We start from the raw sequence: 20,882 nt of genomic DNA on the forward strand, positions 1-20,882 counted from the left end.
ACAATCTGACTTCTGTCCACTAGAACCCACCTACTAAAGGTTCCACCACCTCCCAGTAGTGCCACAGGCTGGTGATTAAGTCTTTAAAACACAGGCCTTTGGGGGAATTCAAGATCCAAACTATGGTAGGTGGTTTCCATTTGCATTTCCACCAGCAATGAGAAGGGCTGCTTCTCTACAGACTTGCTTAACAGGACATGCTGTCATACTTTCTTAGCTTTCAGCAGCCCAATAACAGATACTAAATGGTATTACATGGTGCTAGGGACTGAACCAAGGGGCTTGAACTTGCCCAGAAAGTGCTCTTCTACTGAGCTCCATCCCCAGCCCCCTCCCAGTATCATTTTAGCTCGGATTTCTCTACCCATGAGTTTATATGTTTTTCATGTTTATGGTTCATTTTTATATATTTGAGTGTGATCATTTCTTTCCCCATTTTTTTCTATCAAGTTTTTGTTACTTTGCTCCTTAATTTTTAGTTTTTCATGTAGTAGGAATATTAACCTCTGTCTAGAACATGTATTGCAAATATTTTCTCCAAGTCTTTTGACTTTATGGTGTTCTTTGCCAAACATCTTTTTTTTCCTCTTTATGTAGTCAGACTTACTTACCAACCTTCTAGGGCCACTGGATTTTTCAGCTGTTTTCTTTTAGTATTTGTATGGTTTCATTTTCTTACAGAGCCAGGTCCATTTGGGAGTCCAACCTTTTGCACTGGTATAAAGTATGGACCTAATTTCAACTTTTTCCAAATGACTTTTCAGTAGGCGAAGCAACATTTATTAAAAAGTCCATTTTGTCTTATGATTTGAGAAGCCACCTCTCACTTCTCACCCCCGAGAAACCCCAAAGGAGCATCTGAGCCACGAGCAAGGCAAACACAAATCTTACCTGAGTCAATGAGATCCCAGTAATGTGGACCAGTAAACAACTGAGAAAGATCCAAGGACAGGGGGAAAGATCGCCGAGGTCATGACGTGACGGGAAGGAAAAACAGCATCCCTGTGAAGCTGCGCAGGGATTAGCAGAGGGAAACCAGGTCTCCAGACAACAGCAGAATAACTAGTCCCCAGCGATGCCTCAACTCAGCTCACCTGGACCACTGCACAAAACCCTTCCAGCAGAAACAGCCCACAGCAAGCAAGCATCTGAAATCCCCAGATATACCCAAAGAAACATACGGCTGAGACAAAGGAGGAACTCTCAGCAAGTTAAAAAAGATTTATTGCCAATTCAGGCTTCAAATAAGCCTGGCATGTGGGGCTGTCCATGGTTCAGAAAGCTATCACAGCACAACAGGGTAGTGGACAAATCCAGGCAGCCTGACCTAGAATCCACCTTCTCTTCATCAGATCTCTGCTGCACAAGGCAGCTGCCAGAGTGCTCAATTCTTCAGCATCAGTCCCTCACCTGGAGGAACTCCAATGCTGGAGCAGGTAGCCTCAAGATCCATGCAGGTCACTGCTGAGAGGCCACCTAGACCTCTTCCAGCACTGGCAGATCTCCTTGGGGCCAGCCACTTTGGATTTGGGCCTATGGAGGGAGAAATGGTGTAGTAGAGTTGTCTTGACAGTCTTATCTTGGAGGTTGCAAACTGGCCCTCCATGGGCCAGATTTCCCCAGACAAGTACATTTGGCCCCTTTGGCCCCAACAGTGTATAAAAAAGAACAAGTAGTTGCCAATACATAAAAATTGTAAAATTTCATATTTAAAAATCTGCATTTTTGGCCTCTTTAGGGGGAAAAATGTGACTATCTGGCATTTCTGGACCCAGAACATTTTTATATGGCACTCATCAGCTAGAATGCAATTGCCCCTTATGGATTGAAGTACATCCTCCATTATATCATATCTCCAACTGCAAACTGGAGCTCAGCTGCCTTGTATCAGTTCAGTCAGTTATTTATTTATTTATTTAGTATAGTATGAGGAATGCTTATTGCATCAATGCATGTATTATCTTTATCCAAAGGTCACACCTGGAAGCAGCATGTTTCTAGTGCTCCTTCTTGCTCACCGATGTCTCTTGCTTGGCCCTAAAGCCACCAGAATTGGAGACTGATTGTAAACAACTAAAGCATTCCTAAAATAACTCCTTCAAGGAAACCTCAACCACATACACCCTTCCTCTCCAGGATACACTGTGTCCCAGTGTCAGGCAAACCTAGAAAAGAATGCAAAATTAATTATAGAAGTTAATGGAGGAGCAGATGCAGATCAACTACTTCAGCCCCTTTACTATAGGAGGGGCTTGGAGTAGGATGAAAAATGTTAATACCCTGAACTCTGCTTTTCAGTTAGTGACAAAAAGAAAGAGAAAGTTAAAAAGGTACTTCTGGAGGCCAAGACTGGGTCAGTCTGAACTTAAAGTCCCCAAACATGTTGGTTTCCTTTCCTTGGAAATAAAAGAAGCTCTTAGAAAGTTATCTGGATGGGGAGGAGAATGATGTGGCTAGCCCACAGACATCCTGGGCTCTTGGGAACTGCCACACTCACCCTCCCTTAGTTCAGAGCTGCTTGAACCAGCTTGAAATATAAGTGGCACATAAGGATATTCAGTGAGGGCAGCGGAATCATCACAGAAAAGGGCTTGAAGACACAGCAGAGAGTCAGAATTGAGCCTTGGCAAACAAGACGAAGGAAGACAAAGGCCTTCCTTCTATCCCTTCATTCTGCTGTGGCTGTTGCCACTTTATTTGCCCTTTAGAGATGCAGAGATCTTGACACAGCCCAGACGCTTCCCGCCATTGCTCAGGACGCTCTCGATGCGGTAGTTCCCGGTGCTGAGCCAGCTGGGAAGCTCCAAGTCAGGCACTGTGAAATCACTCTTGGGCAGCAAGTAGGTGCCCTGTGAGAAAGAAGTGGAGCTCGGGTCAGGGGAACCCAATGATAGGACTCTCGTTCCTGGAGCCACCTCGAGGACTGCCATGAACTCCTTCTCCCATTCTCCTGGGTCCCCACAATCTTAGAGATTGCCATAGCATCGAAAGGACCTGTCACAGCTAAGTTCAAGTCCTCCACTTCACCCCAAGATAAGCAATTCTTACATATCCCCACACTGACACATCTAAAAGGAGAACGCGAAGACTCTCCTCTCCAAACCCCCTCTTTACTCCAGCCACAGAAGTAATGCTCCCCACCACCCAACCTTGTTAAGTACGTACTTCCTTGAAGGGACAGTGACAGGGAAGTCCATAGGTGTGCAGGGGCTCTGGGCAGGGCTCCCCAGGGGGAATTACAGTGTTAAGCACATCACAGAAGTCTTCATAGGTACAGCTGCCAAGCTGCTCCACACATGGAATCTTGACCCAGAAGCCAGCCACTTCCTTCTCCACCGTTAATTCTACCTGATGAGAAAGGATTTGAAAAAGGTTACAAATGTAAATCTGGGGCCAAACACACCAGCTCCCCAACCTCTTTAAAGGTCAGTATTAAGTTTTAATCATAGAATATTTAACTGGGCAGGATTTTTTTTTTTTTTTTTTTTTTTTTGGTCCTAGAGAGTAAACCCAGGGGCATTTAACCGCTGAGCCACATCCCCATCCCTTTTTATATTTTGTCTACAGACAGGGTCTCACTAAGTTGCTTTGGGCTTTGCTAAGTTGCTGAGGCTGGCTTTGAACTTACAATCCTCCTGCTTCAGCCTCCCAAGTTGTTGGGATTACAGGTGTGCACCACTACGCCTGATCCCAGAAGGACAATATTGTGGTACATGCCCCAGCACAACATCCTTTCCTGTGCTCATGGTAGGCGTTAATTATTGAATGTTAATTTTTTTTCCAGTACTGGGAATTGAACCTAAGGGTGCTCTACCACTGAACTATACCCCAGCCCTTGTTATTTTTTGAGACCAAGTCTCACTAAGTTGCTGAGACTGTCCTCAAACTTGCAATTGTCCTACCCTAAGCCTCCTGAATGGCTGGGATTAAAGGCATGTTCTACTGAGCATGGCTCAATTTTAGAATTCTTGAGGTTGTCACTACCCATTGATTAAAACTAACACTTGCCACTGAAATTGCACTAATTAGCTTCACTGTGGCATTGTTTCCTGGCTCCTTCTAAGGCCATCTTGTCTGCAGAACTCTTCTACACAGGACTTCAGACAGCTTTAAGCAATGACTGGAGTTGGTGACCAAGGAGAAGCCTATCAGCTATACTTCTGACAGAAATGGTGCTGGGAAAATTGGAAATCCATATGCAAGAAAATAAAATTAAACCCCTATGTCTCACCATGCCCAAAACTCAACTCAAAGTGGATCAAGAACCTAGGAATTAAAACAGAGACATTGTGTCTATTAGAAGAAAAAGTAGGCCAAAATCTCCACTTCCTCAATAAGACTCGTATAGAGCAAGATTAATATCAAGAATCAATAAATGGGATGGATTTAAACTAAAAAGCTTCTTCACAGCCAAAAGAAGCAATCAGGTGAATAGAGAGCCTACTAATTGGGAATAAATTCGTATCATACACACAGATAAAGCACTAATGTCTAGAATATATAAAGAACTCAAAAATCTTAGTACCAAAAAAAAAACAAATAACCCAATCAATAAATGAGCCAAGGAACTGAACAGACCCTTCTCAGAAAATGATATATAATCAATCAACAAGTACATGAAAAAATATTCAATAATTAGAGAAATGCAAGTCAAAACTACTCTAAGATTTCATCTCACTCCAGTCAGAATGGCAGCTATTATGCACACAAACAGTAATAAGTGTTGGAGAGGATGTGGGGGAAAAGGTACACTCATACATTGCTGGTAGAACTGCAAATTAGTGCAGCCAATATGAAAAGCAGTATGGAGATTCCTTGGAAAACTTGGAATGGAACCACCATTTGACCCAGCTATCCCTCTCCTCAGTCTATACCCAAAGGACTTAAAATCAGCATATTACAGGGACACAGCCACATCAATGTTTACAGCAGCACAATTCACAATAGCTAAACTGTGGAACCAACCTAAATGCCCTTCAGTAGATGAACAGAAAAAAATGTGGTATAAATACACAATGGAATATTACTCAGCATTAAAAGAGAATAAAATCATGGCATTTACAGGTAAATGGATGAAGCTGGAGAATATAATGCTAAGTGAAAGTAGCCAATCCCAAAAAACCAAATGCTGAATAATTTCTCTGATTTAAGGATGCTGATCCATAATGTGGGGCGGGGGGAGAGATTAAATGAATTTTAAATAGGGCAAAGGGGAAAAGGGAAGGGAGAGAGCATAAAGGTAGTAAAGATGGTGGAATGGAGGGTCATCATTACCCTAAGTACATGTAAGAAGACAAGAAGGATGTGACTCTAATTTGTGTACAACCTGAGAAATGAAAAATTATCCTCTATATGTGTAATATGAATCATAATGCATTCTGTTGTCATATAATCAAAAATAATAATAACAAGGTCTTAATCACAGCTGGGTTACAACAGATGAAACTATCTGCAGAAGTGGCAGGCTCTCCAGTCTCAGTTGGGGAAGCCACAAAAGGATCCTCAAAACCTGAGAAGCTGAATGAGAAGATCTAGAATGTGTCTCACACCTCAGTGCTGTCATGGTCCTGCTCCCGTTCCAGAGGACAGAGCTCACCCAGAAGCAGTCAGCCCAGCTGTACCTTGCACACATCGAGCATGAATTCTACATAAGCTCCACCAGTGCCAAAATGAGTTGTCCCCACCTTCATGCTCCACTAAAGCTATTAAGGGAAATGGTAAGGAAGAGGCAGCAGGAAGTTAGCTCTTTTTTTTTTGAAGAAAGAGACAGAGAGAGAGAGAGAGAGAGAGAGAGAATTTCAATATTTATTTTTCAGTTTTCGGCAGACACAACATCTTTGTTTGTATGTGGTGCTGAGGATCGAACCCGGGCCGCACGCATACCAGGCGAGCGCGCTACTGCTTGAGCCACATCCCCAGCCCAAGGAAGTTAGCTCTTAAACATCCAACTTTTTGTAGATTTATGGCAGGAAGCCACATTTTTAGAATCCCTTTCCACTCCGACATTCCAGCAACTTATGAATCCCAGCCTTGCTTTGGGGGGATTTTGTTTCTAAGAGACAGATCCTGGAGAAGTACTTATTTCTTCACAGTCTGCTAGGCTCAGGCTGGTTCTCAGGCTACCAACTGAAGCCTTCCAACTACTCCAAGTATCAGAATATTGGCTCCTCTCCTCCAGGCCCAGCAAGAATGGACAAGTCAGAACACCCTGTATCCTGTATGGACAAGTTCAAACTGAATTCCTTTGCTGGCCTTAACTGCTCTAGGACACAACCATTAACCAAACCCCTAGTTGCACAGTAGCCCTTCCACCAGTCCTCCCTCCTCTCTGACAAGCCTGCTCCTACTCCTCTGACCAGGAAGAGCCAGACAGAGGTCCTGAGTTGGAAGGTTAGTTCTCCCCCTTTCTAGTAGGATGCCTTTGGGGGAGTTACTCTACTTCTCTCAGTTTCCATTCCCTCACCTTCAAAAGTGGGGTATTTTATAGTTCCAGTCTCTCTCACAAGGTCTCCCTAAGTGGGACAATAGCTGTCCAGCACTTAGCATCATGCCTGGAATGCAAAAACTGTCTCCTGCCAGGCATGGCAGCTTAGGCCTGTAACCCCAGCTACTCAGAAGACTGAGGCAGAAGAATTGCAAGTTCAAAGCCAGCCTGGGCAACTTAGCAAGATCCTGACCCAAAATAAAATTAAATGGAAATCGGGGCTGGGGATGTGGCTCAAGCGGTAGCGCGCTCGCCTGGCATGCGTGCAGCCTGGGTTCGATCCTCAGCACCACATGCAAACAAAGATGTTGTGTCATACAAAGATGTTGTGTCTGCCGATAACTAAAAAAATAAAATAAATATTAAAAAAAAAAAAAAGAAACTAATACACATTTAAAAAAAAAAATTAAATGGAAATCATTTAAAAAAAAAAAAAAGTGAGCTGAGGATGTCACTTAGTGGTAGAGTGTCTGCCTGGCATTTTCGAGGCTCTGGATTTAATCCCCAGTAGAGTGGGGCAGGGGGATGGGACACATCTATCTCCTGCCTGCCTGACTTCTCCCTTGGCTGATGCTCTCTCCTTGTTTCTCCAATACCCCAGTGAAAATGCTTGAGCCAGTTATGCCTTGAACAAGAACACCCAGCTGAGGGGACGGGGGAAGCAAGTCCTGCCTGGGCTGCACCTGCCAGAAGGAGCAGTGCTTCCCTTACACCTTTCTACCCCCACCCCAAACCAGCAAGGCCCTGTAGACAAGCAGCACAAGTTACTGAACTTAAGTCAACAGCCAGATCTGAGGTCACAGCCATGCCTACCACTTGGAGATTACAGCTAGAATGGTTCCATAATTTGGTTATTGTTAATTGTGTTGCTCTAAACCCAGGTATGCTTGTATCACTCACTATAGTATGCTGACTTTACTTATTTTGGATAAATACTAAGGAGTGGTGTAGCTGGGTCATTTCTAGTTCTATGACTTATTTCTAGTTCTCAATCTATTTGCTCAAAGAGAAGCAAGCAGGGCTGGATGAGAAGGTACCATCAACCTCTCTGTTCCACAACTTCACTGGCACTTCCATGACACAGAGGCACTGATGAATCCTGGGTTCCAGCCCTAAGTTGGCAAGTACCTGCTGGGTCCCTTCACAAGCCCTCTCCCCTCTTGAGGACTTGTTTCTTCACATTGACAGTGAGGTATGTGGATCTCACGACTGCAAGGAGACCTACATCTGAGTCAAAGTTTCCTGCGGTTTCAAAAAAAAAAATGACCTCTCTGTTTCCTTCACAGGCTAGGCATCATTGTCTTGGTCCAAATTTATGACTAGTAAAATAATAGAAAAAAGAGCAGCCAGGCACCATGGCCCACATCTGTAATCCCAGCAGGTCAGGAGCTGAGGCAGGAAAATCACAAGTTCAAGGCTAGCCTTGGCAACTTAGCAAGACCTATCTCTAAATAAACAGAGAAGGACACATAGATAGACAGGGCTAGAGATATAACTTAATGATAGAGCATCTCCTCAATGCAAAAAAACAAAACAAAAAAAAAAAAACTCCCTTGTGTATACATACCACATTTTCTTTATCCATTTGACAGACAGCTAGAATGGTTCCATAACTTGGTTATTGTTAATTGTGTTGCTATAAACACAGGTATGCTTGTATCACTCACTATAGTATGCTGACTTTACTTTTTTTGGATAAGTCATATTGTGGCTGTATGCCTAGTCTTTTGAGGAAACATCGTATTGATTTTCATAACGGTTATACTAATTTACAGTCCCACAAACAGAGTAATGTTCCTTTTCCCCACATCCTCATCAGCATTTTTTTTTTTTTGTACTGAGGATTGAACTCAGGGGCACTCAACCACTGAGCCACACCACCACACCAGCCCTTTTTAGTATTTTATTTTGAGACAGGGTCCCCCTGAGTTTCTTAGGGTCTCAATAAGTTGCTGAGGCTGGCTTTGAACTCACGATCCTCCTGCCTCAGCCTCCCCAGCCACTGGGATTACAGGCGTGCGCCACCACACCTGGCTGTTTGTATTCTTGACAATTGCCACTCTATCTGGAGTAAAATGAAGTCTAGTTTAGAAGTGTAGTTTAGATTTGCATTTCCCTGCTGATTAAGGATGCTGAACATTTCTTTTTATATTTGTTGGCCAACTGTATTTCTTCTTTTGAGAAATGTCTGTTTAGTTCATTTGCCCATTTATTGATCGGGTTATTTGGGTTTATTCTGGTGTTGATTTTCCTGAGATTCATATATATATTATGGATATTAATCTTCTGTTGGAAGAGTAGCTGGCAAAGATATTCTCTTATCCAGTAGACTCTTTCTTCACATTCTTGTCTCCTTTTCTGTGCAGAAGTTCTTTTTTAATTGATGCCACCCAACTTATTGATTGTATTATTTCCTGACCTTTAACCATCTGCAGTTTCTAACATGGTTTTATAACTATATGTCACTACTTTGTAATTAACATCAACAACAAAACCCAATTGCCAACCAGAGTGGACCATCACGTCCAGAGAATGGATCAATCATCCATGCCCTCTTCAGGAAGTCATTGGGCTGACATCAGGGATTCCCTGCAACCCTGTGATCCTGAGATTTCACAAAGCTTAATAAGAGTCACTAGATCTGTGCCTTATGTGCTGCTCTTGGATCGCTGGATTCGAAAATTCTTCAGTTCCCTGAGCAACTGCCTCTCAGGGCCTCGGATGGCTGCCCATACCACCTCCCTCTCCCCACTTACCCCAACTCACCTTCTGAGGCGAAGTGAGGGGAACACTGGTCTTGCCCTCAACACTGACAGTCACATTCCCAGGAATGACAATGGGGTCAGGTTCCAACATCAGGCTTTTGATCACAGCAGGGTCCTTCCCTTCATCACAGTTATCCCAGGAAAAGCTACCAAGCTGGGGGGGCTAGGGACAGTCAGGTAACAAAGAAAGAGGAAAAAAGTGAAGTTGACAGATTATTTTGGTTTTTATGAATCAAGATATGAAAAATTCGGAGTGATACGTATGCATTTGAAATGATAAAAGAATTGTCATTGCTACTGGTTATTTTAATTACATACATGAATCCCATAAAATATTTGAACTCAAAAAAACAATGGAACCATCTCAGGTCAGAAGAATTGACAGAACAGGCTGCTGATGGTGTGAGCCTACCGATGGTACAACCTTACATGAGGCACCTCCCCTCTTTGAGCCATCTGCAACCCTCTATTTTAAATTTGGGATTACATTTGTCCTACCCATTTTATAGGCAGGACTATAATAAAAGAGTATAGCCCTTATATAGTATATCGAACATTATAGGGCACAATATAAAAGACCTTGAACTTCAAAATAGACGACTAACCTTGTTTTTTGGCAGGTGCCTTCTCGGATCTGCCCCCTCCCTGCTGCCCACTCCTCTCTAGCCAGCCTTGGGATCCCAGTAGATGACAAGCTCCTGGAAGACTCACCTCTGAAATCCACATCCAGGACCCTATTCACATCATACCCCATGCTCAATCCAGGGCCAGGAACAACAAAGAACACAAAGCACGTGGGAAACATAACAGCACCCCAAGCCCTATCCTCAAGAGAACAAGGACACACATGCAAAGATCCCCCGTGGGACCCTTGTTGATGAACAATCCCCAGGAAACAGACTTGCCCCACCCCAGGTAGCGCTTTCTTACTCTCACTCCATCACTCATGCCACGTCCCCCTACTTGAGTCACCCTCCTCCGTTCCTCTGCAGAGCCACTTCTCTCATTCTTCCTCCAGATCCCCCAGGAGGTCTCCTGATTCTACCCCATCTTGTCCGGCTCACTTCTCACTCCCACAGGACCTCATGATCTTTAACACACCCCACTCTGTACAAACTCTCCCACCTGCTCACACCTTTCCCAGCCCCCAAAGGCCACCTACATGAGACCATCAAGAGTCCCACCATCCACACTCAGTCTTAAAAAGAAAACCTGCCAGTCCCATGCTTCCAAGCTGACCTCCATCTTCAACATCCCCACAGCTGACTGGACAAGAGAGAACATGTGGTTCAATCCCCAGCACCAAAGAGGGCGTGGAGGAAAAGAAACACCTAACCCAAAGATTGACAGATTCTGATTTTAGAATGAGGACACAAAAGACTGTATCATCCCTGGAACATGGGGCTTAAGTGCTCTTGGGTCATGAGTTTGGGGTTGGGGCCAAAGCATCTAATGTTGAGAAATGTCTGTTTAGTTCATTTACCCATTTACTGATTGGGTTATTTGGGTTTATTTTGGTGTTGATATATATATATATATATCACACACACACACACACTATATTAATAATATAATATAATAAGTATCTCCATATATATATTATGGATATAAATCTTCTGTTGGAAGAGTAGCTGGCAAAGATATTCTATCCAGACCTGAATCATGACCAAACTGACGTTGAGAAAGAATGAAGGGTTCTGCTGGTCTGTGGAAAAGGGAACAAGATAAAGTGACTACCCTGTGTACAAAGCAGTGAGGGACATGGCTTTGGAGCGACGCATGTCAAAGGAAGGCTCTGGTCAAGCTGACCCAGGCTGAAATCATAGCTCGGCCACATTTCCTGAGTAATTCCATAGGTCAGAACCCCCTGGAGCCAAAGTTTCCACATCTTTTATGTGGAGGCATTTTTATCTCCCTCTCAAGGCTGTCACAAGGGGACAAGCATGGATGTCAAGCTCATAACACCAGGCCAAAATTCACGCTGGCTCACTAAATGACAGCCATGAGACATCCCAGCCTCCACTTCCTGCCCTGAGTTCCGTGTATACCTGTTAAACTTCCCTTTACTTGAGCTCCTTGGAATGGGTTTCTAATCCTTGGAATGACTAGTCCCACCGTGACTAAGAAAGGCAGGACGGAATAGGTGCCAGCAAATGTTTCCTTCAATATTCATTCCACAAATATGTATGGAGCAACAACTACAGGCCCTAAGGACTGTGTCAATTAGTGGTAAACAATCAGACATGGCCCCTGCCCTGCCTTGTGGAGCTTATAGTCTAATATAAATAAACAGCACTAAAATTTTTGAGTGCCACAAAGGAAAAGAACAGAAGGTGATGTTGAGAGTAACAAAGGACCCACTTAAGTAGGGTGGTGGGGAAAAGCTAGACCTGAAGGATGAGGAGTCAGCCATGTGTGTGCTGAGAGAATATAGCAAAGGCCCTGCGGCAGAAAGAAGCCTAGCTGCACCAGGCACTCACTACAAAGCCAACAGGCTAGATGTGTTGGAGGAGGAACATGGCTGAGGCTGGAGGGGTGGCAAGGTCATTTAATATAGGACTTCATAGGTTATAATCAGGAGGCTGAATTGACCATGGTGCAATAAAACCCACTGAAGAAAAACACCAGGCTCTGATTTATAGTTGTGAACAGACAACCTGAAAGGGGGGATCATTTGGGAGGTCACTATCAAGTGAAAAAGTACCTGGAGTTAAGATCTGGGCTGAAGAAATAGGTAGGAGGACTCACTATTCTCTGAGGCTGCTTTCCCAACTCTAAAATAATCTGATTCACATTGAGGATTATTTCTGAGCTGAGGGAAGTTTCCAGAATACCCCTTTAGATCCTTCTCCCCTCTCCTAAACTCCTTCCGTATTTCTAGGTCCTGGGGGAGATGTAATAAGGTACTTTTCAGGTACCACCTGGCTAGCCGCAGCTATGGGGAGGGGTTTTGCAGCTGCATCCAGGCTCCCTGGGGAAAGTAAATAATTAGCAATGCCCACCCAGGACCAGGCTGAGTACCAGGCATCTGCCATCCCCATCCTAGACCAATACATGGGAAGAAGCAGCATATGGAAGATGGGAAAGACCTGACAATGGAGGCAGAAATATTTGTGCAAATCAGAGACATAGGTGAAAATCATGCCTCAGCAGCTCTCACTGCTGAGACCATAGCTAAGTGAATCCCTCAAGATTCAATTTCCTCAGCTATTAAATGGGCTTAATTATATCTTCTCGCAGGGTTATTGCGAGGGTAAGAAACTTGTATACACAAAGCACAGAGTTCAACTCATCAAGACTTTCAAGCTCGTGGGAAAAAAAAAAAAAAAAAAAACAAGGAAAGACTGAGAAAATATCACAGGCCACAAGACAGTGGCAAGACATGACAATACCACGTGGTGCCCTAAACCAGATCCTGGGACAGGAAGAAGACATTAATGGAAAACTGGTGAAACACAAATAAAATCTAGAGTTTAGTTAATCATAATGTACTTATGTTGGTTTCATAGTTTTGACAAAGTATGCTGATAATATAAGATGCTAACAATGAAAACTAGGTGAATATTGAAGCTCTATACTATCTTTGCATAGTTTCTATAAATCTAAAATTATTTCAAAATTTAAAAATGTATTAGAAAAAAAAGCAAAAGACTCAATGCATAACACCTAGTAGTGTACAATAAATAACACTGTATAGCATTAAAAAGTCTATTAAGCACCTACTATGTGCCTCCACAGAGCTAAGGTGCTTAATAGACTTTTTAATAGCCCAGAATCACTGAGTTGGATTAATGCCAGAACTAGAATTCAGGTTTCCAGAGGCTGAAACACTGACTTGTCACCCCACTACCTTTATCTGGCCCTTGTCACAGAATCCTGCCAGGACTCTGAATCACATGAGCCCAGTGAAAATATATACTTGATAAGAAAATATAAACTGAAAGTGCCACTTGCTGTGTGATCTTCAGTGAGCCCCTAAAGGACTGAGTGAAGTGGGTAACCTCTATGATGTCTCAGAGCCTAGCTAAAACTGCCAGTCTAAGACCCCAATGGTTTGGGATGGTACCCATACACAAGGTATACAAGAGAACAGGGATGTAGAGCAAGCTCAGAGCCTCTACCAGACCCCACAGTGGGTAGCCATGCCTCAACCACACTGAGAGACAAGGTGCAAAGGCTTTGTGTACATAAGGCCAAAAGGTCCTCACTCCTTCATTCAACAGGCAAAATAGGGGCTGGGTTTGTGGCTCAGTGGTAGAGTGCTTGCCTAGCATGTGTGAGCACTAGATTCTCGGCACCACATATAAAATAAAATAAAATGAATAAAGGTCTAGCAACATCTAAAAAAGAAAAAGAAACAGGCAAAATAGTCTTCCTGCTCTGAGCAAGGGAGATCAAGAGAAGGCAGTTTCCTTTCCTGACAACAACCCAGACATCACACTCTACAAATGAAAAAACCAAGACTCAGGGAGTCATGGATTGGAACAGAGAGGGATCAGAAGCCAGGCCTCCTCTGATGGGTCCTACCCACTTTCCCCTACACCGTACTGTTCCTCTCTCTGGAACAAACCTCCAAGGTGGTGTGGGGAAGTGATCTGCATTTGACCTGTCCCTTTGCTACCACAGAAGTGTCTTGTCCACAGCTGTGAAGCAAAGAGGCAATGGAACGGGACTAATTAGGTCTCAGAATGACAGAACTTCCCTTTTCCAGGGGTCTGCAGCATGGGATAAAAAAGAAGTGAAGGGGGAAGTTTGGAAGGTGGGAAGGCCTGTCCTCTTGGTGGCCCACAACCAGCGGGGTCACAGGTCTGGACAAGTATAGACCTCCCACCCACTCCCCAGGAAGAATTCAGAGAATTTGGGCAAGAGAAGGCATGAGGCACCAGGCCCCATCACGGGAAGCAGGGATAATGGGTATGGAGCAGAGAAACAGGTCCAAGTCTCTGCGCCTGGAGCAGTGCTTTAACTCTGCGGGTCTGTGCATGCAGCTCAGGCGCTAGGAGAGGGCAGGAATACAGATGGGAGCGAGATTACTCCCTTCAAAAGAGTATGGAGCACTACACCATCACTGCACAGAGTCCCATATTTGATCGCTTTGGGAGGCTCTGCTTGCAGAAAAGGAAACACTAAGAGACAGTGAGACCACAGCCCCATATGCCACCCACCCGCACAACCCCAGTAGGGCCAGGAGGTTGCAAGCAGCCTCCTAAAAGGAGGGGGAACTCACGCGGTTTAGGACTGCGCGCGCCCGGGCCGCAGGGCCGGCAAGAAGCAAGCCCAGGAAGATCAGGAGCAGAGTACGCATCAAGGAATGCATCGCGAAGGGTGGATCCGCGAGGAGTTAACTACAAGGATTGAAGCACCAGCGGCGCCTTTAAATGCCTGCCTTCATTGGGTATGCAAAGCTGTGCTTCGCTGTGCAAAAGCTGAGTTCAGCCACCAGCAGGTTGGCCCTGCCCTGTCCAGCTCCGCCCAGTGGGAGATATTAGGGTAGGAATTGGAAGGATCTTTCCCGGCTCCGCCCCCCAGCGCGAATATAAACCGCCTCCTTCCAATGTGCAGAGGTTGAACCGGAGGAGGAACCCAACACAGCTTAGAGCGAGAAAGGGGCGGGGCCGAGCGCCAGAGAGGGGCGGGGCTGAGAGCTGGGTGGGGGGAGGCGGAACCCAGTGCGGGGCGGAGCTGAGCGCTAGGGCGGGGCGAGACTGGGAGACAGGGCGGGGCGGAGCTGAGCGTGAGGCGCCCGGGAACTGAGAGCGGTTAGGGGGACCGGAGCGGGAGGGCGGGGGGCAGGGATGTGTCCGTCACCACCCGGGGATCTTAAGGACCCACGTACCCAGTTTTATCACGACCAAGTCCTTCTCCTCAAACATGACATGCTCCCTGCATAGACAACAACTGCTCACGTTACGAATCACTGTCTTCTTATTATAAATGCTTTAAGGCAGGCTAAGGCCTTATGGAGAGCATCTAGGTTTTAGCCCTGTTTTAGCACAGAGGGAATGCGGTGAGGTTAGCTTTGCGGAAGTCACACAGCTAAGAGATGAAACAACCTGACTCTGCTAGTTGAAGTTTGCTTTAAGTAAAAACATTAGAAATATTATTTCTAGCAAATAACCACTAGATTGTACACTTCACAAGAGGTAAAACCATAAATTTTAGTCACTGATGGATACCCAGTGCCTGACACATAATAGTCATTGTTAGGTAAATGAGTGCACAAGTAAAAATTAAAAGTCACCTAATTTTTTTTTAATAAACTGTATTTTGAAATGAATTTTAAATTTATAGAAAAGTTTACGGAAATAGTTCGAAACTCTCTTCCAATTCCCTTTTTAACATTAAAATGTCATGGCACTTTTCCAAAAACTAAGAACATGTCATCTGTACTTTACTGTCAACTAGGCTCCAGATTTTTCTAATGATCCTCTCATTATGATAAACTCTCCCCTCTTCCATCTTAGGGAACCTCTTCATTACACACAAGTGTGATTTGAGGTCCAAGGGACAAGAGGACTTGCCCAAATGGTACATGGCAGAAGCATTACTTGAAATCATTTCTCCTGCAGCTGATCCTGTAGATTGTATGAGAGATGCCCATGTGGGAGTGCTCCTAGGTGGATGGTGGGGGCTATAATGTCAGCACTGAAACTCTGCGGCAGTCTGGCTGGGCACAAAATCAGGAGCCACTCAAGCAGGAACAAACTTAATTTTTGAAACTGCCGCCAATGCCCCGTGTGCTCCAGGCAAGATTGCCAACTGACCCAAGCGGAGTTCTCCCCCCACCCCAACAGGAAGTCCCTCCTCGGGAATTCCCTCCTACGGCACTTCCCCAACCAATGGGAACTCTCCAGGAGCCCCTAGCAGGCCTAGGTGGACAGCAGGAGTCCAATATCCATATAAATGCAGATCTTAACATAATCATATCATCTCAACGGCTTGCTGGCGTCACCTTTCAACCAAAAATGCCATGCATCATATTACTCTGCTGTGGCTCTTAGCAAAACTCCCTAGAGCATCACCCAGAATTAGGCAAAGAAGTATTTCCAGCATCATTCCTTCATCTTGGTAGCTGCCGGATTCCATTCTCTTAGTCCCAGATTCTCTCCATCATTACACTGCCAAGGTCAACGGCCTTGAGCAGTAAAAGGTTCATTCTCCCAGCCACCTTGGAAAACTGCATAGTGAGTGAGCACATTCCTTTCAGATTAGTGTATCTGGCACCGCCATATGAAGAGTTTCCAGAAGTTAGCATACCCAGTGACTAAAAAACGAAGACCATAACATAGATGGAAGGAGGGACAGGACAGAGGTTTGTTGAGAGTGCTTTGCTTGAGTCAGGTAAACGCAAGCTTGCATCCTGGGCCTGTTGCCTGCTGCTGGAAGAAACTAGGTAGGAACCTTAACCCCTCTACCTCAATTTTCTCATTCACACAACAAGGATTTAAAATAATGATGATTTAAAATAACAATAATGATGATGATGATGAAACTACCTCTTAATGATAAGCTATTTACTCATTCACTTGTAGATTCAACAATTGGACAAGATAAAGACCCTGTCCCTATCCCAACAGGCAAACCCACATCTCCACTATTACTTAGAGAAGAGCAATCAGGAAGAAAATAATAATAAGCAAAATGATATTATCAAATGATAATATTAAAAAGAAAAAAATCAGGTGAAGGTAATACAAAGTGGGGATAAATTGCCTTTTTGAGTCATGTAAGAACCCTCTGAGGAGGTGAACTTCAATAGTCCTTGGGAAAAATAAGAAACCTTTAGGGAGGGGGAAGCCAGTGTGACAATCAAGCATGGTCAAGACCATCAGGCCATGGTTCCCAGGCAGGGCTGCATATTGCAGTCCTCTGAGGATTTTATGTAAAAAGCATATTTTGTCTTCTTGACAAAAAGGAGTAATTTGACTTAAGTTCAGAAATTTCATAAAGGCTGTTTTAAATTATAACCTTAAGTAAGGAAGCAAAGAGGCAGAAAAGAATCAGCAAGAAGGATAAAGAGATATAAATAGGTTTTTTATTTTTAAGAGAGAGTGGGAGAGAGAGAGAGAGAGAGAATTTTTTAATATTTATTTTTTAGTTCTCGGCGGACACAACATCTTTGTTCGTATGTGGTGCTGAGGATCGAACCTGGGCCGCACACACGCCAGGCGAGCGCGCTACCGCTTGAGCCACATCCCCAGACCTAAAAAAGGTTTTGAGTATGAAGATTTATTTTGGAGAATATTTCTGAATGAAAAAGTGAGATTTTTTTGTTGTTGTTCTAAAGTTCAAGATGGGAAAAAGAGAGAGGGGACAAAACTAAGGATGGAAACAAGTTGTAGAGTGTCCAATTAAGTCACAGAGGTTTATGGAAGATAAACCTTTGGAAATTTGTGTGATGAAGTTGACTATAATTAAAAGATTGTGTAAGGGTTTTGTAAGGTCAAAATTTAATATACTGACATAAAACCAGAATCTAATTCTCTATGTTTAAGACAACAAGGTTTTCTTAAATCATTGATCTGCTCTTAATAACATTTGCAAGAACTGGCTTAAAAAATAAAGATTTTGGCCTAGCAAGGTGGTACATGCTTGTAATCACAGTAGCTGCAGAAGCTGAAGCAGGAGGATCAAGAGTTCAAAGCCAGCATCAGCAACTGTGAGGCGCTAAGCAACTCAGTGAGACTCTCTCTCTAAATAAAATACAAAAAAGGGATAGAGATGTGGCTCAGTGTTGAGTGCCCCTGAGTTCAATCCCCGGTACCTAAATAAAAAAATAAAAATAAAGATTTTGTATTTTATCAAGATAATGTCTTATGTCTATTAGTTTCCATTACTTAAGGAAACTTAGTCTTAAAAGAATTAGGATTTAAGTACCTGTCTGTTTTAAAGTCTTTTAAATGATCACTTCAAAACTCTGGTTAAATGAATAACTCTAATCTTAGTCTATTATAGTATATTTGAACCCTAAATATATGTGACTAGAGATATGTTTACATCTGAGAGTTAAATGTCTAAATGATATGCAAAAGTTCATATAAAAAGCTACATAGGTTTAATATAAGCAAGGTAACCCATAAGTGCTCTCTTCTTTACAATATACATTATATCTGAATCTTAACACTCAAAATGGTCAATGAAATTTTTGGCATTTCTGCCATTTATATTTGGTCTGCATCTGCTTTAACTGAATAAGCACTTTGTTATTATACATATGAGATGCACTTGTATATCAGGTACTATGTCTGTTTGTGTTCATTGACTTATAAGAGGTTAATATCCTTGAATTTTTGTCAATGCTGTTAACCTCTATGGATTTTTAATTGTACTTGTCCTATGAAGCCATGAATTCTGAATTTTGTTTCAAGATTTAAAATTAAGTTAATAAGTATATAAAGGACATCTGTGTAACTGTGATAAGCCTTCTTCAATGTAAAGTTGAGGAGAGCACTTTACTAAGCTGGTATTCTCCAATCTAAAATTGTTAATAGTGATGGGCTTTTTCAGGCATATACAAAGATAGCTAATTTGGATGGGGATTTATTTGTGTCAACTAATATTTTATAATTAGATTAAAGTAACCTATTATCAACAAATTATATAGAGAGAATTACTCTTTACACTGGGTGGAAATTTAAATGGATTTTTGAAAAGATAATAAAGACAACCTAGTTCATTTAAAGGTTGGCAATGTGGAACATAGAAACGTTTTGCCACTTTTTCCACAAAGAAAGGAAACTAAGAGCTCTGTTAGCCTTTCTGTTTGAGTCATGTTTCAGATGTTAACATGTTAATTGACATACAAATATGCTCAGGAAACAATATATGAGAACTTTGTTTTCTTATGTTCCTAAATAGAATGACATTTAGAAAGGAGATGCATATTAGCCTCAAATGTAAAAAAAAAAAAAAAAAAAAAACTTTTAAGATTTGTCAAAAGGCCAGCCTCATCTGAGAGATGAGGCTCTTAACTCTTGGCCTACTTAATGTTAGGATGGCTTCAAAGTAGGCTAAAATGAAACCCAAGTAAAGTTCTGATGGATAAATTTTTGTTGCAAAGATTACTGTGATCCCAAAATAGAAAGAGATATAATGCAAAAGCTAAGGTTTGGGGGTAAATTATAAAGTTGCAAAAGAGTTTTTTAAATGGAATTTGAAAGAGATTTTTTATGTGATTGAGTGGACAAGTTATTTATTGGTTTTTATAGAAAATAAACAGATATAAAAGCTACATTAGTTTCATTATAAAATTTGTTTCCTGGACTGGCACTGTGGCTCAGTGGTATTGCACTTGCCTGGCATGTATAAGGCACTGGGTTCGATTCTCAGCACCACACATAAATAAATAAATGAAGATCTATCAACAACCAAAAAAATACTTTTAAAAAAAATTTTTGTTCCTCCTAATGACCTGGGAGGCTGAGGCAGGAGGTTTGCAAGTTCAAAGTCAGCTTCATCAATTCAGCAAGAACCTGTCTCAAAAAATAAGATGGGCTGGGGATGTAACTCATTAGTAAAGTGCCCTGGATTCAATCTCCAATACTACCAAAAAAATAAAATACATATCACTTGGTTCAGAAGTGTTATACATACTGAATATGCACTTGTTAATTTGATTTTGTATTTTCCTTCTAAAACTTCACAACTGTTTCCCATTAGTATTTTGCCAGCAGTACAACTTCTAACAGAATAACCTGGGTTAATTTGAGATAGTAACCCATTACCTACAGGACAGTTCAATATGACACTGATTCCCAATACTACAACCCCAATAAGATGGAAGGTGTAACTGTAAAATTATAAAAGTTCAAATTAAAACCTGCTGTTGGCCAGGCATAGTGGTGCAAGCCTGTAATCCCAGCGGCACTGGAGGCTGAGGTAGGAGTATCAGGAGTTTAAAGTCAGCATCAGCAATTTAGCAAGGTCCTAAGAAACTTAGCAAAAGCCTGTCACAAAATAAAATATAAAAAAGGGTTGGGGATATGGGCAGTGGTTAGGTGCCCCTGGGTTCAATCCCTGGTATCAAAAACAACAAACAGCTGGGTACAATGGTGCATGCTTGTAATCCTGTTCCTCCTTTGCTAGAAAAACAATAAACCTTCTTTTTCCTTTTTCTCAAAACCATGTCCTCATTATTAAATTGGCATTAATTGGCTTTGGGAACAGGGGCTGAACTTTACAGATTTTGGCACCCCAGGTGGGTGGGACCCCAGAGCAGCCTCCACTCTGCTTTCTTGGGCAGGCCTGGCCCTCCAAACAACTGCATTTCCATGCCGAGAATGTAAGGGGAACTTTGTAAGAGCTGACTGTTGGAAAGTTAGGAGAAGAACGAATGTGCCTGAAGTTGAACCAAACCAGAGGAGCTATTCCTGTAAGTATGGAGGGACTGAGGGACTCCCAGCAGCTGCTGAAGCCCCTTTTGCTATGGGGAACTCCCATCTTCCTCCCCTGCACTGTAAGGATTGCTTTATTTTTGTTTCCTTTGAGAAAAAAGGAAACTGAATGCAGTAAAGTCACCACACAGTGACCCTTGATTTTTCACTTCTGGTTCCCCTTTGTGGGAGCATCCTGTCCCCTCGAGGAGACATCTGAGGCATCTAGTGTAGGAGCCATGAGTAAGTGGGAGATGGGAA

General features: G+C 42.9%; 1 protein-coding gene across 1 annotated transcript; it reads right to left on the minus strand.

The window, feature by feature from the left end:
- Positions 1-1,206: 1,206 nt before the first annotated feature.
- On the minus strand, positions 1,207-14,706 carry Gm2a (ganglioside GM2 activator). The gene is made up of 4 exons (XM_046467711.2): positions 14,477-14,706; positions 9,251-9,412; positions 3,166-3,348; positions 1,207-2,849 (listed from the first exon to the last, which is right to left on the minus strand). Exons 1-4 carry the CDS (start codon positions 14,564-14,566, stop codon positions 2,694-2,696), a joined length of 591 nt encoding a protein of 196 aa, XP_046323667.1. The 5' UTR covers positions 14,567-14,706; the 3' UTR covers positions 1,207-2,693.
- Between the last annotated feature and the right edge of the window lie 6,176 nt (positions 14,707-20,882).

Source organism: Marmota monax, unplaced genomic scaffold (assembly GCF_021218885.2).
Source record: "Marmota monax isolate L192 unplaced genomic scaffold, Marmota_monax_Labrador192_F-V1.1 WCK01_AAM20220418_F8-fsc00415, whole genome shotgun sequence".
In the NCBI taxonomy this organism is placed as follows: domain Eukaryota; kingdom Metazoa; phylum Chordata; class Mammalia; order Rodentia; family Sciuridae; genus Marmota; species Marmota monax.